At 37.4% G+C, this 16,982-nt stretch overlaps 1 protein-coding gene across 2 annotated transcripts in view; it reads left to right on the plus strand.

Moving 5' to 3' along the window:
- Window positions 1–16,876, plus strand: part of SMARCA2 (SWI/SNF related, matrix associated, actin dependent regulator of chromatin, subfamily a, member 2) — a 111,769-nt gene extending 94,893 nt beyond the window's left edge. For both annotated transcript variants that reach the window (XM_009884274.1, XM_009884275.1), the window contains 5 exons: window positions 8,551–8,656; window positions 9,802–9,903; window positions 13,910–14,042; window positions 15,185–15,327; window positions 15,966–16,876. In XM_009884274.1, coding sequence (XP_009882576.1) covers window positions 8,551–8,656; window positions 9,802–9,903; window positions 13,910–14,042; window positions 15,185–15,327; window positions 15,966–16,001 — 520 coding nt within the window. In that variant the 3' untranslated portion in view covers window positions 16,002–16,876. The remainder of the gene's footprint in view (window positions 1–8,550; window positions 8,657–9,801; window positions 9,904–13,909; window positions 14,043–15,184; window positions 15,328–15,965) is intronic.
- The last annotated feature ends 106 nt before the right edge of the window (window positions 16,877–16,982 follow it).

Here is a 16,982-nt window from a genome sequence, read left to right on the forward strand (position 1 = left end):
GGGGAAGGTTTTTCATGTATTTAGTATTTGAATGCTTGAAATCATCTTTGTCTTTAGCTTATTTTCAGTGCTAATAGAAGTTTCATCTCTCCTTTATGGAAGTCCAGAGGGCTGATTGTATCCCAAAAGGTGGTCAGGTGACACCCATCCAAAATCTTCCTGACTTTGGCCTGAGTTACTTTGTCAAAACCAATTCTAGAATCTTCAGTAAGTTTTGTTGCAGTTAATAAGCCAGCAGGCAAAAAAATCAAGAGAATGCATTTTTAACCAAATAATTCTCTGTGTGCTTTATCATATTTTTCCCCTTGCTTTTGAGAAGAGCTCTTTGTAAATATAGGACCACTTCTCTGTTCTTGTTAAAATCTTTCTTTTTAAAAGCAATTTTTTCCATGGTGCCCACAAAAATCTGGGGTACCAGTTGTCTGCTTTCGTGTGGCGATTCTGTGTAATGTTGTTGCAGGGAAGGAGCCTTCAAATACTTTCCTAACTGTCTTGTATTTGACATTTGGCGACAAGTGCAATCTTTCCTCCCTTATTTAAAAAGCATGCAAAAAAATAGGCTGGGTTGTCTATGTCTGGGAATGCTAGAGGCTTAAATAAAAAAAGCCATAAGCTCCAGTAAACTGAAGTTTGAGCAACACAAGTATTATATATAAAAGTCAAAATAAGATTAAACTGGCAAATTAGCAAATTTGAGGTAAATGTTCAGTGTAGAGAAATGGGGCATATGATTCTTGGAAGAGGAAACTCAGAGGTAGATGTCCAGCTAGTGCCAAACCCCAGTTAAAGAACTCCATGCAAGACAGTGGAAGTTAGCATGGAGGTCAAATTACTGTTTATGTCTATCATGTCCTCAGTGCAAATTCAAGCTTTGTCTTTAGATTTTCCTCTTTTATGTAATATGGTATAGGAACTCACATATTTCCTTTTATTCCCATCCCACATCCCAACATGATACTGATTTTAATGAAGCATTCCAATAATGATAAGTTTAATAGTTCTTACAGAGCAATTTATAGCTACAAGCTGAGTTTCTTTGGATCTTTCTAGAGAACTAGGAACACACTGAAGGAGAGAAAACTTCAGTGTTTATGCTGAGATTTGACTTGACTGCCAGCCTAACAGTTTCCCAGAATTTTTGTACCTGGAATATCTCCCGTGTCATAAAGGAAATAGTAAAAAAGGAGAAAAAGGACACGTGAGGCACTGTGAAAATGTTCAACTCAGACTGTTTGGACTCCTCCAGTGTGAGAGCTGTTGAGGTCCTTGTGAAGTTGACAGTGTTTGCTTCTTTCAGGCTGCTGTGCTTTGGATTCCAGTATTGAGTCATGTGCTTTAAGCTTTTCTTTGTGTTGATAGGCATTTCTTTATCATATCTTTGTATTTATCTTTGTTAATCTTGAAAGAAGTATTCATATGTTGATTTGAAGAACTGTGGGGTAAGTGCTCCAAATCATTAAGAAGTAAAAATGCTTGTTGAATTCATTGCTACCTTTTTAAACTGCACCTGTGCTCTTACTACTCAGCGTTAAGTATCAAACCATGAACGATGTTGTCAGCTGGCAACACTAGATACAGAGCAGTCATACAGATGCAGAGCCTTTTTGTCTTTTCTACAGTGCTTTGCCATCATGGGTGAAGCTGGATTGGTCTAGGTTTCACCTATAATGTTTTAGAATGCAGAACAAATCTGTAAGGAAGCAAAAGTAAGACAGAGAAGATAGTCAGAATCCTGTGACTTCTGGTCATCTGATCTAGTGGGTGATTTCCCTGCCCACCCACAGCAGGGAAGTTGGACTAGATTATCTTCAAAGGTCCCTCCGATGCAAACCATTCTACGATTCTATGATTTTAGTAAAGCATTTGTTAGGATACCACAGGAAAATTATAAGCTAAGAGGAAGGAAAGAGGAGATCTAACAATTAAGCTCTCTAATCTGAGTGAAAACAAGGAAAAAGATGTAACTGAAGACACTATTAAAAAGGGAACTACTAAACTGGAAAGAAGATACCATGAAACTTCTTGAAGAATTGCTGTCGGCATAGATGATAATATATTAATGATATATGTTAAAAAATGAGGAGTGTCGTAGCCAAAATACAAAGGTATGAAATATCAATATTGGGATGGTAGTCATGGAGGACTGAACACAGTTAAGTAAAAGAACTGGCATGATATACAGTCCCTCAGAGTGCATTATAAGGTGCTTACAGACTAAAAATACGAAACTTCTCTTTGAGTTGGAAGCTCATCATAAGGAACTGACAGGAAAAGAATGACCTGGGCAAAGAAATTATTGATCAAAGCTAACTACAAGCCATCAATATTTTCCAGCCATAAGAAAATAGGAGCCTGGCCCTGAGAGTATTGCTTGTGTGGATGAGGAAATACTCATTATATACATATGCCATTATATGGGACACCATTAATGCTTCTGTGGTGCTGTATATAGTACTTTGAATACTTTTTCATTCAAGAAAGATTAGTTTACACTGAGACAAGTGTGAATAATTATATCAATGATAAGTAGCATGGGAGAGTCTTGTGAGAGGAAACAGGTTGGTTTGTTTATGCAAACACAGCACAGTCTTGAGAGGGGAAGATGATTGCTGTCAGTAAATTCACCTGGGAAAGACAGGAAGCATAAACACAGGGAGAGTGCAGAAATATGTAAAACACAGGATGGTGATCGTGAGGTTATATGAGTACATTCAAGTAATTAATTAAGAGTTCTGGAACCTTTCCATATGGAGTACTGGGGCAGAAATACCTAGATAGATTCTGTCTTTGTTCCTTGATTAAAAAACTTTTATGTGATTATTTACAATACCAAGGCCCTAGATTCAAGGACCTGGAAACACCTTTCCAGTTACACAGTTGACCCTGATTCTCCAGTGTAAAGTACATGCATCATCTTTGCAGACTCCATTTGCAGTAATACACTGTAATCTGGGATTTTGTTGGCATTATTTCCGAAACTAAGATTTAGGTGCCTTTGCAGCCTTGTACCTTGTTCTAGTCTTGCAGTTTAAAACACCTGTTTAGAAGAGACCAAGTTGAAATGCATCAGTCTAGCATTATTGTCACACTTTTCTCTAGTTCCAATGCTTTTACCCTGTTTTTCTGTCCCTCGAAAATTAAGAATGCCCATAGAAATGCATAATCAGAGAGTCATATGTGTAATACGTATGTTGTGTTTTCAGAAAGCAGAATTAGTTTGTATGTCTAGCTTAAATGCTTTACTGTTGGAAAGCAAGGACAACTTCACTGAAGGTAGGTATTCTTTTCAGAATAAGGAATTTGTCAAATTTGAGGCCCAGCTGCTGATTTTACATCATGCATGTTCAGGCTTAGTCCCCTAAACTATCCTTTTCCTCTTTTGAAGGTTTTCCATTATTTTTTTATTTCAGAGGAGGACAAGCTGTAAGTGTGGCTTCCCTTTCCTGATCGTTAAAATTAAGTGGAGAAAAAGAATTATACTTCATACTTTGTAATTCTTCAGCTTCCCTACAAATCCACTGTCCTCTTCTGCCGTGCATCACAGTTGGATGTTTCCTGTCTAGTTGTCAGTTTGATGCAACTGCTAGTTTGCATTAGCTGTGTTTAAATAACAGCTGACTTCGAGTCTCAGGACGCTGATAGCTCTATTACATACATTGATTTTCATTTGTGATTTACCTGCTCTGTGCTCTGTCTGTGAGACTTAAAGACTTGCATAGTATACCAGTTAACTACGCAAAGTTTCCTCGCCATAGCAGGTGCCTGTTGACCACATTTTAATAAAGGTGATAAGAAAATTGGAGGTTAGGGTTGTTGTGCCCTGTCCGTGTTTCCTGCTTGGCAAGAGACCTCCCCTATCTGTGGTGTTTAGCATTTTAGTCACTGCATCATTAAAGCCAAAACGTTTAAATTTGTGCTCATAGCATTCTAATTTTGACAGGACATAGCTCAGGGAGCGAGTATTTTTCTCTGTAAAATGAATTTTATTCAGACTATTTCCAGATGTTTTCTCAAGTTGCCAGTTGTTAACTGTTGTAAAATGGTGAGTAATGTAATTAGCCATTACTAATCTAACTGGTAATTAATTATGCCAACTGGTACTCTTGAGTATTCAAACACGCTAAGAAAATAATTCTTATTTATAGCCGAGCCAAAGTTATAGAGTACATAGCCATATGTCAAAACCAGGAATTATATTTTTAAGTATTTTTACCCACTCCCTTTTCAGTGATGGGGACAGATCCACCATGTATTACTGCAGGCACTTCCAAAAAGAAGAACCATTAAATACATTTAATGAAAATTAATCATCTCCCTACATAGCTGGGTTAATGTTGGAAGTTGTTAAATACAGAGGAACCACCTCGCTGTGCAAGCTCTTTTAATTCTCCTCCCCCACAAAAGCTTTTTGTGAAGAGCGTCCTTGCGAGCTGCATTTGCTTAGGAGTTGTAATTTGCACGCAGTGGTTCTGGTTGTGAGTGCTCTGACTAGGGTAAGCGTGCAGGACTGTTCATTCTACCCACTCTAAATTGAATTGCAGTATTTGTTAAAAGTCTGAAATTTGCCAGAAATACAAGAACATCTTGGTGTTCCAGCTTTTTTTGTCTCACCTTTTGATTTCAAAGGAGAAAGGTAATACTTGTGACAGATTAGTGGCGGCCAGGGAAAACAAATACAAAAGGAGCCTCGTACAAGTGAGGCCTAATTGTTCCTGCATTTAGCTCCACTGAAGATGATACTGACTAAGTGGGTGGGAATATATGCTTCTATGTACCTTGTAAGCAGTTTGATAAAAGTGAGAGAAGATCAGAAACACTGAACACAAATATTTTTCTAAGCAAAAGTATTTTAAAAATGAGCAGTATTTCTTAATGATTTTTAACTCACACAACATGCAAGTATTTGTTACGTGAGTGCACACAAGAATCGCATGTTGAGCTGATGCAGCAGCAGTGAACTGTCACTCACAGTTCTTTCACAGTCAGGTCTTTTAATTTATTCTGGTCCTTCTTCCCTTCAGCATGTATCCTTCTAGTTGCTAGGCAACCATAAGTGATTTTTACTGCGCATGATTTTTATGTGGTAGTTGTTGTGGTTATTATTTTCTAATTACAAAACTGGGGACAGGGATTAAAATCAGACTTGTGTTAATAATTACTGATTTTCTCCTGTTGTATCCACAACACAGCCATTTGAGATTATGTAAGAAAAGATCACATTAATTTACAGTATACATGCACATATACAAAGGCAGCAGAAGACAATACTTCTTTGTGAAAGGAGGTTCTATAAAAATGACAGAACAGAATAAGCTGTTATTGATCTGAGTAGACAAAATCCGGCACTGGTCTTCTGTCTGTTGCATATTTCATGCCCTTAATGCTTTTTCTTTCACGGACTTAAATGATTCTCAGTAATTAATTATATCAAGCAAAAGCTTGAAGATTTTCTATGGCATTCTTAGTTTAATAGAATGTGTGAACAGATCACAGTTGGCTAGATTTATATCTTGAAAATAGGCTATTGCTGTTTAATAATTTAGTACCGTTATATTTTTGATATAAAATATAATATAAAGGTGTGTATGTGTATGTTAAAAAGGAGAAAAAAATACATAGCCATGAGATAAAAAGATGTATAATCATCAGGAGCTTTTTTAAGAGGACAAATATGCTAAACGTGTTTTAAAATTTGATCAAAATTAGATCAGAACAGCAATGATAACTCAGTCCTTCTGCATAGCGAATCCACATTCATAATGCATGAAGTTTTGAAAGCAACTTCTCACACTTTCATAAAGGATTAGCTTACGTCTATATCACATGTCAGTATATTGCACAGATTTATTAAAATAACTATTAAGTTTGTAAAATCAAGCACACGGAAAAATAAGATATAACAGAAAAAAGTGGAAACCTAATGTGATTCCCTCAGGAAGGTAGGTTACAGTATGCTGTGTAATGGCGCGACAGTGTATTGCTTTGCTTTGCTTTTGCACAGGACCAGTCCCTCACATGTACAAAGTGGGCACTGATCACTTAATGAACGGCTGAATTCTCCCTCGGCTTCTTTATAATGCTTATAAGGAATCTGAATGTATTGCAGATACAGAATGTTTTTCACATCATTTTATTCTCTTTTGGCAAATGAGGAATAGAAACTTAAAATTTAAGACACCATTTGGACACCAGAGATCTGATTTCTCAGAGTACTTAGTGTTCTGTAGGTTCAGAACAAATTTCATTGATCTCAGTTGCAGCTGTGAATGCTCAACCAAAAAAAAAAAAAATACAGTCCTCAATTTGCAAAGAAATAGAAACACGTGTTAGTCAGTTGTGTAGTGTGTACTTAATGCATTGCTTTTCATTGTATTGCTTCCAGTTTCTCTTTGAGAGAGCAGTCTGAGGTGAAGACAAGTTCTGTCGTGCGGTATGACATAGTCACTCACATAAGATCATTAACAAGATTGTGCCTTTAAAGTGTAAACACTTCCCATTTTGACAGGGGAAGTATGAAAGTAATCAATTTGTCTTTTTGGTGTGAATCAGTACCAAAGGAGATGGGAGGTGCAGTGGCCTGAGTTTCACAAATATTTGCTGGCAGGAGAGAAATAGTGAGACTTGTGATAAAAATTATCTAGTCATTTTATGATTTCCTCTATTTCAGTAACAGCGTGCTTCCCAAATAAATTACATCTGTAGGCTGAAATTGCCAGTAACTGCCTGGAATGTGAGGTGCAGGTGGTCTGTCGGGTTATCTACCCTGATGGCTGTATGGGGTAGATAGACTTCACGCTCACCTTCCCTGACCGGAGATGCACAGTGTGCCACCTTGTCTCACTGTGCGGTAGCAGCAGCACCCAGAAGTGCGTTCGTGCATGTGCCATAATCTTGCTGTAATCTAGGAGGCAGCCTGGCGGTGACGGCTGTGGAGGCGAGGGGAACGGCTTCTGCTGCTGCCAGTCAAACAAAAGTTGTCAGGGTGAGACAGAGGGTTTTGGTTTATAGGTTTACATTGGATGGAAGAATACTCTAGCTGCCAGTTCATCCCCAGAATATTGGTTGAACAACAGTGATAAGCAAGCTGCAATTAAAACGTTTACGTTATTGTCTTCTCTGATGCAAGGTATTTATGAGGAACAGCACTATCCTGGGACTAAACAGAGAACAATAAGAAATCTTGGATTAGATGAGCAACAACTACTTAGGAAATGAGGAAATTCTGTTTATACCTCTTTGTTCATTGGTCTGTCAGATCCACAAGAAAAACAGTATCTTTTCCAGTTCTGATGCTATCTCAGGCATTAAGAAGTGCCTAAGATACAGTAGGTATTTTCATAAAGGGCAGAGCTGTTCTGTGCTTTTTATCATCCTTATCCTCCATGGCAGAATTGCCTTAGTTGACCTTGGATCCAGTATCAGTTTAATGTGTCTAATAAGATCCCACACCACTGTGGAGGGTGACTGCAAGAGAGAAGCTCAGGTGGAGACCTGACTTGGTAGCCTTACGCAGCTCCTGTGAAGGTTTGGTATCCCTGAGTTACCATCTGAAGATGCAAATGAGGGCCTTTTGGGAGTAGCTGTGAGAGAAGGAAGCATGTGAATGTGGGCTGGGAAATGCTTGTTAATGCTACGTGCAGTGAATTACGGTTCCTGTGAGCAGAGATTTTCTTCTGCTACTTGGTCTGTGAGAAAAATGATGTGCTCGTAGGGGTGGGGAGGAAGGCTGAGCACCTAAGTGCCATCAGCAGATTTCCTCTCCCGGTGACTTACAGCCATGTATTATTTGAGAAGCCACAATTAAGAAGATTTTAAAAAGCCCTAAATTTGGAAGTGTTAAAATAGCTATTAATAAAGGATGAACAAAGGGAAATCTGTAATTCTTAGAAATTGTGAACACCTGTAAGTGATAGGCAGTGTTTATAGAGTATGAAAGGTTTTTAGATAACCCATCACTTTATTTCAGATGACTGAAGAAGTACAAATGGCAGTAGTGATTTTCAATACAGTTACAATGATCTTCCCAGAAAGCTAGCAGTCATTAATGGAAGTTAGTAATTTCTTTCATTATAACATCTGTTAGTCTGATAGCAATCAGCATCTGGTATAATGGAAATCAGTATGACGAAATAGTTTGCTGTGACGAGGAGGTACAAAACAACTATAAAATGACCAAGAAGATAAACTAGTAGTTACAGGAGGGACACTTGCTAAAAGTTTTAAAACAAAACTGAGAAAATGTAAGACTGTAGTCAGCAAACCGCTATGGAATTCAGATTCAAATCGTGATCCTGTTTCCATAAAGCCTCCAACATATATGATCCTATAATAATGGTGATATTTTTGGACAACAGCACATAGGATATGTTTTAAATTGTAAATTAATTATTTGTACCAAATTAAAAAATCAGATCATTGTTCAATTGCTAATTCTTTGAAAGAAAAAAAAAAGTGATATATTTTTTTAATTATTATTATTTTCCTATTTTTAGATTTTTTGGGGGGGGGGGGGATGAGAAAGCTGTAGTGATTCTTTGTTTTTCTCAACAGTTCAGGACGGCAGCTAAGTGAAGTCTTCATTCAGCTCCCATCTAGGAAAGAATTACCAGAGTATTATGAATTGATTAGAAAACCAGTGGACTTCAAAAAGATAAAGGTAAGAACATTTCCTAGAAGTGGAGATTCCTCCATTTCTTTTTGTTGTACAGAAAGGTGAGCATGAAGTTGTCACCTAAATTACAACAGCATGAATATTGCACGCACCTGTATTTGTGGCTTAGATTTTAAACATAGTTACACCCCTTGTTAGCAGTTTTGTTTAGTGTATATTGCAGTATATCACTGTAACTGCAAAATCAAGCCAAAATGTGGCAGTGGGACATGAACGACACTTCCAGAGATGACATCTCAGTGTCTTTTTTGCAAAGACCTAATTGCAAATCTGTAAGCGCATCTTTGGTAAAAAGACAGTGTTTGCAAAGGTTTAATGGTTCTAGGGGAAAGTAGTCATCCATAAACTAGCATCACATCTTGGAACAGCCAGGTCGGATCCAAGCACAGGTTGGCAGATGGGGTTTAGGCAGCTTGTTTGCATGTTAGGTGATGTCATAACTATGACTTCCATTCATGTCTGTCCTGGTTCCGGCAGGGATGGGGTTAATCTCCCCCGGAGCCGGCAGGGGGCAGGTATTCCATACCACGTGACCCATGCCCGAGCTATAAGAAGAGCTAGCCGGGGCGAGGAGAGGAGTCGCCACTCGGGGGTGGGCTGCGGCGGTGCGGGTCCGGTCGGTGCGCTTCGCGGCGGTACTGTAATCGCGTTTTTGTCTTTTCCTTTTGCTGTTCTGTTAAATTGCACTCTTTTAACCCACGAGTTTGGCCCTGTCGTTTTCTTTTTCCACGACTGTGGGAGTTGTGCGAGCGGCTGCGTGGTTCTTTGTTGCTGGCTGAGGCCGAACCACGACAATGTCATAGTTTATTTTGTTTCTCTGCTGGCAAGAAGAAACTGGAACTTCGTTACCAAAAGAGCTCCATTTCTATTGCTTTTGTGCCTCCCAGCTCACACACCACTTGCTTAATTTTTGTTCTATTACCCCGGTATATTTTTTTGAGTAATATGTTAACAATGCATTTTAAGACTTTGTTTTAAACAGATACTTCTCTTGATGCTTAGGTAAAATTTTTAAGAAAAAGCTTTTAATGTGTTTAAATCAAATATTAATTCAGTGTCCTGTCTGCTGTTTTTCTTTCTGCACCACTGTCCATCCATACATCTCTTCATTTCCTCAACAAATGCAACAGGAAAGAATTCGCAACCATAAGTATCGGAGCCTTGGAGACTTGGAGAAGGATGTCATGTTGCTGTGTCACAATGCTCAGACATTCAATTTGGAGGGATCGCAGGTCTGAATGAATCACTTTGTGTTAAATGTAAAAGATTCTCCTAGTTAATGTTGTCAGTGCTTGCGGATTATCATATTGTGTATATAAACCCTGTGTTTTAATTCTTACTTCAATATGGAGAAAAATGCCCAGATTTTTAGAATCATCCAGAATTCACTGGACACAGCTGCAGTGTGTACATGCAGAGAAACTGGTTTTGACTCTAATTCTGAGATTAGTTTTTTCTGATCTGTGTGTAGTTAAGAGCTGCTGTAAGACTATTTTGAATTTATGGTAAAAGACAGTGTGTGTGGAGTGATATATCAGCTTGGGTTTACTCCAGTGGATGGCAGAAGGAGCAGATGTAACAGGACAGCTTAGGGTGGGACGTTGAGGAAATACTTCATTGTGAACTCTTCAGTTCTGCTAATGGAAGACACAAATTCAAGGTTGGTCCAGCAGTAAAGCTTTGTGGATGAAGCTTTATACTCTCTGAACCCTCTGTTTTTTTGTTGGGTTTTGTTTGGTTTTTGTTTGTTTTTTTTTAATTTTGAAAGATCAGTGTCTGTTTTAAGAGACAGCAATAATAAATCCCAGATGAGTCTCAGAGGTTTAGAAGCCAAATCTCTCGTCTCAAACAGATGTTTCACACACATGAATGCACTCTGCTGCGAATTCAGAACAGGACACTGACACAAAAGGAGACGCTACAAAATCTGGGTGACAGATAAGAAAGTTGTCTCACAATATAGTGAAACATAGTCTTTATAGGTGATTATTTTTATAGATGACATCCAAATAGTGTGATGCAAATACAATCTTAAATTGAAACAGAGAACATGAAGACAACTCCTGTAATGTGCAAGAGGAAAAAAATGCTGTTAAAAGAAACCTTAGTAGAAGTAAGATGGAAGGCTGATGCTGCCAATCCTAATGTATCCTTCAAATTCCTAAACAAACCTCATGACCTGTAGCTAAACTGGGGAGTTTATATTAAAATTTAAGAACTAAAAATTAAAATAGACACGCAATTAATTATGAAAGATTGTTGAATACAGCTCATCATTTTGTGATTATTTTCACCATCTAGAGACAGAAGATGTTTTATGTAATATGTATGTGCGGTATTTCTACTGTGTTCAGTTATATGGAAACAACCTATAAATAAAACAGTAAAAAATATTTTAATGAGAAAATTAATGAAGATAGGAAGCATGGGACAAAATTTTGCTACCTGTCCGAATGTAAATTGTCAGTTTACTGCTTAGTCACATAGCAGTAAAAGAGCTATAAATATCTAATGATAACAAATGCAAAAAAAAAAAAAGTGCAGGAAAACTAATACCAAAAAGTGTCACTGAGACTGTAGAAACTAGTAAAAGTTGGTAGAGGAGGTAAAAAGAGGTAAAGAAAAATCAGTAGCTTAATGAGAAAAATAGCGAAATTATTCTCATCAGAATGACTAAGCCTGCTAATGAGAAACTGGACTTTTGTTAGGCAGAGGTGGTAGAATTGACAGGAACAATCCCGAGTGGGTAGAAATCTTCAGTAGGTATTGCTGCTCTGTTTGAAAATAATCCAACCTGTATCAGAGTGTTGCAGTATTATTTTCCATTCCAATGTACCAACATTCATTACGAGAGCTAGTATTACTTTTTATAGCATGAAGCCCAAATACGTTGTATCTAAGATTTTTTTTTTTAGGTTTCTTTCTGGTAAGTTCTCGTACCATTCATTTTGATTTCCAGTGAATTGCAGGACACTTCAGCAGCACTCCTCCAGTTTCTTACGCTACCTCATGTTTTTTGTAATAGTTTGGGTCCACTTTTGCTCTGATGTACCAGTTCACTTCTGCATACTAGATTATTTGCATGTGCACCTAAAACCAAAAGACTAATTCAGGCTGTTGTTTAAGCACACAGTGACTTCAAGTTGTTCTGTTAGTTTGATACATGCTGCTTTTCCTTGGAGCAGAGCAGTTCCATCTGAGTTGGAACCTTATGAGGGGTTTATCAGGAGGAGATAGACTGTGTGTTTTGAGGCTTTTGTCCTCAATTGCAACTGCAGCGATTTGGAGTGTCTTTTATGTTCTAATGGTCAAATGAAACACAGACATGGAAGGTGTTAAAAATAATATGTGTCTACCGAAACAGAAGATTTATCATGAATGTTGTCATTAGTCATGAAGTTCTGTTGTCGTTGCTTCTCCCTTTTTGAAGGAAGTTTCACTGTCATTGCTGCTTGTTGTTTTGAAACCTGCTGGAATTGGATTTTGGTCAAAATAAGAAAACTTTTATTTGCACAGCTTTTCCTGAAGCAGCCCCTTTTTTTTTTTCTGGATCAAAATACTGAATATTAACAATAGTTCCACATTAAGAGGGTTAAAGTAATTTTTAAAAAAACTTCATTTCCCTTGGAAATTCTGTTTAAAAGTCTGGGTCACAGTGATACCTTAAATACTTAGTGACCAGCATTAAAAAAAATAATGTTCTACGCGTCCTTAATTGGTTTTGTCTTGGAAAAGTGTTTGATTTGAGAAAGGACATCAAGGTTAGTTGAAATAGCCATTCCTAGGAACAATGGAATATGCCTATGCGTAAGAAAAATAAACAGTCTTCAGGAGGAACTCCGGGGCTTCTGTCAATAGCTGGCTTCAAAAGAAGTAGGTATAAGAGAAAGTCAATAATCATTTGACGTCAAGGAAGGAAACTGGGGGGTCTCACAGCCCACTAATGTCGTTAGACAATAGCAGAAAAGCCTTTTCAAAATATTCACGATCATTATATATATGTCAAGAAATTTTACTGTGGTCAAGAGCAGTCAAACATCTCATAACAAGAAGCTCAGTGGTACTTACAGAATGGGGAACAATCTGCAGTAAGAGGCAGTTTTTCTAAAATGGACTTGGCTGTCAAGTAAAAAATGAGAGATTGCGTATTTCATGTGAAGTATTCTGAACAATTTTTTTCTAATTCATTTTGTCAAACTTGCAAAGTATTAGAGCAGTTTTATTGGTTTTACATACAGAGTACATAATGGCAGCCAAAAATCCTTCCATTATCTTTCTCACAAATACCCACTGTCCCTTTGTACAAGAAAGTCTGTAATTTAGCCAAAGGAGTAGTATGACAACCAAAGTAGTTCAAGTGACAGTGATGATAAAACCAAATACAATCTAGGACTCTGTGCCCTTCTATTGACTATACTTAATTGTCTACGGCTGAATCCAGTGTTTGGCTTCTGATGTTTTACAAAAAAAAAAATGTATAAGCTCATTTGTTCAGGTGATTATGAAGTCCCAAATACTCAGTCAGACAGCAAGATTTTTACTGTGTTAATCTGAGAAATGTGTTACAAACCAAATGTAGTCCTCTTACGCTTAAGCGTCCCCTCATGCTTGTGGTTAAGGAGCAAATCTGATGTACCCAAGATACTTAGCAAGCTGCAGTATGTTTGAGAACAGGTGCTATGTTTAGAACAAGCACTGATTATTTTTTTTCAGTCTTTTTAGATCTTAGAGGAAGGAAGCAAGGAATGAGCTGCTTGGGATAATTTATTTTCCTTGTAGCCACTTTGGATTTTAGAAAAGACTAAGGTTAATTAACATGAGGGTTAGCCATTTGTCATTATCAACTGCATTGCTAGACTAACCCAGTTTTTAATTGAGGTGCTTACTGCTGAAGTCTGTTGCTTTGGCAGTTTTTCAGGGCTGTTACAATCTAATGAAAGTACACAATAGTTCCTGTGGTAATAAAAATAATAAGAAAAGCGCTCTAACTGGACATTTTAGATGTGATACATTTTAAGAGTTGTATTTTTATGGCTCACTATTGACAAATTTCTTCATTTAGAACATGAAAAATTAATGTTGGCATTTCTTGTAAAATTCATGCAACAAGCGTTGTTAATCAGTATTTGAAAAGGCCAAATACTCTGTGGGTTTGCGCTGGCAATGAAGGTCTATGCTGTGAATCTTTTCTCTTGCTTGACTTTACAGTTCTGACATAGGTTTGTATTCATATTGTAGATCTATGAGGATTCCATTGTTCTTCAGTCTGTGTTCAAAAGTGCACGACAGAAGATTGCCAAAGAAGAAGAAAGTGAGGATGAAAGCAATGATGACGAAGATGAAGAAGAAGAAGAAGAATCAGAATCAGAATGTGAGTCCCCTGGTAAATACTGAAACAAAAGTACATTTTGGGATGGAAGGGGAGGTTTTCCAGTTTCTGCATGGAGACTGATTATAAGGTTGTATTTTCTGTTGGTGAAAGTAACTTCTTACTAAGTTTGTTGCTTTGGGTGTTAACTTTCAGCTTAAGTCTTGTGGCTGTGTGTTTTGACTATACCTCTTTGAGTGTACTAAACTATTTTTAAGCCAGAAACCAATCACAGAGGTGCTTCGTGGAAGCAGATCTGACTGACCATGAGTGTTTATAAACCCTTCTGGTCCTGTTCATGTTATTTGTATATAGAAGCACCTGGAAAGGCTGGGGACAGTCTTTGTCCATGGGTGGTCAATCTTCAGGCATGGTGTGACATATAAAACTGGTTAAGAACCAGAAGATGTTGCAAATGTTCTTTGGTGCAACAAGGACTAAGTGAAACTCTGATTGCTTCAGGAGCGGGAGGTGGCACTCATTCAGTCCCTGCAGACTTGGAAACATACTGCAGTGGAAAAGGAGGGATCCCTTCATTCCACTTTCCACCACCAATACATTTACCCGTACTCTTCTGCTACCCCATCTGTCTGATTACAGAAACTGTCATGCTTGGCCCTGAGCTACTCTTCCAAGTACATCACGTGGGTGTGCAAAGCATGCAACTTTAGCAGTTCATTTGGGAATGAGTGGGTATTCTGGACTCAGGAATTTAACATGTTCTTCAGAAAGGTGTCAACTCAAAATTTGCCAGTCACCTTGACATAGCATTTCTGTAGTTTAAAATTTAAAAAATTGTCTGTTTGTACAAAGGATAAACATTTCTATGTGCAAGGAAGAAAATATTTTTAGATCTGTATCTCCTCACAGGACCATAGACACCATGCATTCTGAGAATGAAAAGAAGATGCACGTGGTCAACCTAAAGTTATTCTTTATAGTTTAATACAAATTATTGTTAAAACTATCAAGAAGTAGAGAAATAAAAGCAAATACCTCTGCTTCATTGTTCCACAGTCCAGATAAAGAGCAGAGGGAACGATATTTTCAGGCTGCTACCAGGGGTGAATTTCTGTGAACAGAGACAGCATTTAAAAGTTGATACGTGGAAGTTACATTCATGTATACTGTTAAACTTTTTGCAGCAAAATCAGTGAAAGTCAAAATCAAGCTAAATAAGAAAGATGAAAAAAGCCGGGAGAAAGGAAAAGGCAAGAAGAGGCAAAGCCGAGCAAAAGCCAAACCTGTCGTGAGTGATGATGATAGTGATGAGGATCAAGATGAAAATGTAAGTTTTGTTCACTGAGACTGTGGAAGTGGTTGCGGTGATTGCGTCTCTGCCCTGTCCTGCTTGCTGTCAGAATTCTCAACTATTCGTTCTTACGCACATTTTTAATCTGTATTGATCATCTTGAGAGAATTGGGCGGGGGTGTTAACTGTATCTGGGTGTGCTTATGAGATCTGGTGCCAGTGCTGAAAGACAAGAAGTCTAAGAATTTTGGAGCTTATTTCTTGGAGCTGTTCTTGCTTTCATTCAACCTTTAAACCTCGTGGTCTGTTTGCTTTTGTCCACAGATGAAAAACTCTTAGTTTAATTTTTTTTTTTTTTTTTTTTTTTTGTGGGTGCTTCTGCTATTGCAACAAATGAAAACAGACCTCTTCCCAGTTGTTTTTAAATGTCTGAGTAGAAAGAAAGATCTGGTGTTTCCTGACGCTGTGTCTTTCCTTCTCTAAAGAAGTCTACAGCAATTAAATTAAACGTCATGAAAGAGAACTATTAGATAACATAATACCTTTTTTAAGACTGTCTTGATTTGTCAGTTTATAATTTTTCTTCCTTTAATTTTTTTTTTTCCTTCTTTTAACAAATTAAACAGAATAGCTGGCAAAGAATTTCTGACTTGTCTTGTGTCTCTTACCTTTAGGACCAGTCGGAAGCAAGCGGAAGTGATGATGAGTGATCCATAGGGTTTATTTTCTTGGCAGAACTGACCCTTTCCCCTTCTCTTCTCCCTCTCCTATTTTACACCCAGTGAATTCATTTTGTCAAATAGACATTGGGTTGTTTCTGTATTCTCATTCTCTATAAATTAGCTTTAGGATAGTGCCAGACAAACATATAATATCATGGTGTAAAAAAGGAAAAAAAAATGTAACATATTGTGACCAAATGGGCCTCAAAAGGTTTAAAAACAAAACAACAACAAAAAAAAGCTTTTAATGGAAAATGTGGGTTGATAGTATATTTCTATGGGCTGGTTTTAACTCAGTAATGGTTTGATTGTGCCTGGTTTTGTCATTTGATAGGATGTTTTTCAGTGGCATCAGAAAGACAAAAAAAAAATCTTTTGTAGCATTGATAACCAGGAGAAGCCATTAAAAGCCACTGGTTATTTTATTTTTCATCAGGCAGTTTTCAAAGTTTTTATTTGTTCTGTATTGGTTTTTTACACTGTGGTACATATATGCAACTTTGTTTAATAGCTTATAAATGTACAGTAGTTAGCCTTCATTCACCTTGTCCCATATATGTTTTTCCACTTTACGCTTGATGATCTTCAGAAAAATGCTTTTTGAATTGTATCAAATTTATGTCTACTGTAAACTCTGCTTAACTTTTTTTTCCTTGATTAAAAAAGTTGGGTTAAAAAAGTGCTATTGAATATTGCAATCTATATAGTGTAATGGATGGCTTCTTTCATCAGACTGATCTTCTATGTTACCAATGTGGATTATCACCTTTTCCCTAAAGTGTACTTAATCTTTGCTTTCTTTGCACAATGTCTTTGGTTGCAAGTCATAAGCCTGAGGCAAATAAAATTCCAGTAATTTTGAAGAATGTGGTGTTGGTGCTTTCCTAATAAAGAGATAATTTAGCTCAATAGATGCGCCCTTGTGTTACGAGTTCCACAAAAATCTTTTTATAGTCAGGACGAGAGGGC

Source organism: Charadrius vociferus, unplaced genomic scaffold (genome assembly GCF_000708025.1).
Source record: "Charadrius vociferus isolate BGI_N301 unplaced genomic scaffold, ASM70802v2 scaffold183, whole genome shotgun sequence".
Taxonomy (NCBI): domain Eukaryota; kingdom Metazoa; phylum Chordata; class Aves; order Charadriiformes; family Charadriidae; genus Charadrius; species Charadrius vociferus.